A 478-nucleotide genomic window follows, 5' to 3' on the forward strand; every position below is an offset into this window, starting at 1 on the left:
GGCCGCCCCTGCCCTTCCGCCCCGCCTTCCGCCTGGGCAAGCCCGTGGTCAGCATCAGCAGCTCTTCGGCGTCCGGCCAGGCTGCCCCCCCTGCCCCGGACCGCGCCTCGAGGCCCGAATTCTCCGGCCGCCTCGAGAGCTTCCTGGCCGACGACCACGAGGACGAGGACAACCTGTTCCAAGGCGTGAGCGATCCCTTCGCCAGCTATGACTGGCGCCGGGATTCCTCGGGAGTGACGGCGTCCACGAAGACGACCTACGAGCAGCGCTTCGGGACGGGCCCGCGGTCCCGCCCCGCGGCGCCGCTGTTCTCCCCCGCCAGCAGGAACCAAGAGTTCACTTCCACCACCGCCAGGAACAGGGAGCCCGAGCCCCCTGCGCCCACCACGGAGAGGGCGGAGGAGGAGGCCGCGTGGACGGGCCGGCGGCGCGGCAGACCCTCGTCCGGCCGCGGGACCTCCAGGTACTCCTCCGTCGG

At 73.0% G+C, this 478-nt stretch overlaps 1 protein-coding gene across 1 annotated transcript in view; it reads left to right on the forward strand.

The window, feature by feature from the left end:
* Window positions 1-478, forward strand: part of LOC119594803 — a gene marked incomplete in the record, with an annotated part of 120,867 nt that overhangs the window by 118,670 nt on the left and 1,719 nt on the right. Inside the window, 1 exon segment of the mRNA XM_037943892.1 lies at window positions 3-473. Within this exon segment, the coding sequence (XP_037799820.1) occupies window positions 3-473 (471 nt within the window).

The sequence above is a fragment of the Penaeus monodon genome, chromosome 34 (genome assembly GCF_015228065.2).
Source record: "Penaeus monodon isolate SGIC_2016 chromosome 34, NSTDA_Pmon_1, whole genome shotgun sequence".
Taxonomy (NCBI): Eukaryota; Metazoa; Arthropoda; class Malacostraca; order Decapoda; family Penaeidae; genus Penaeus; species Penaeus monodon.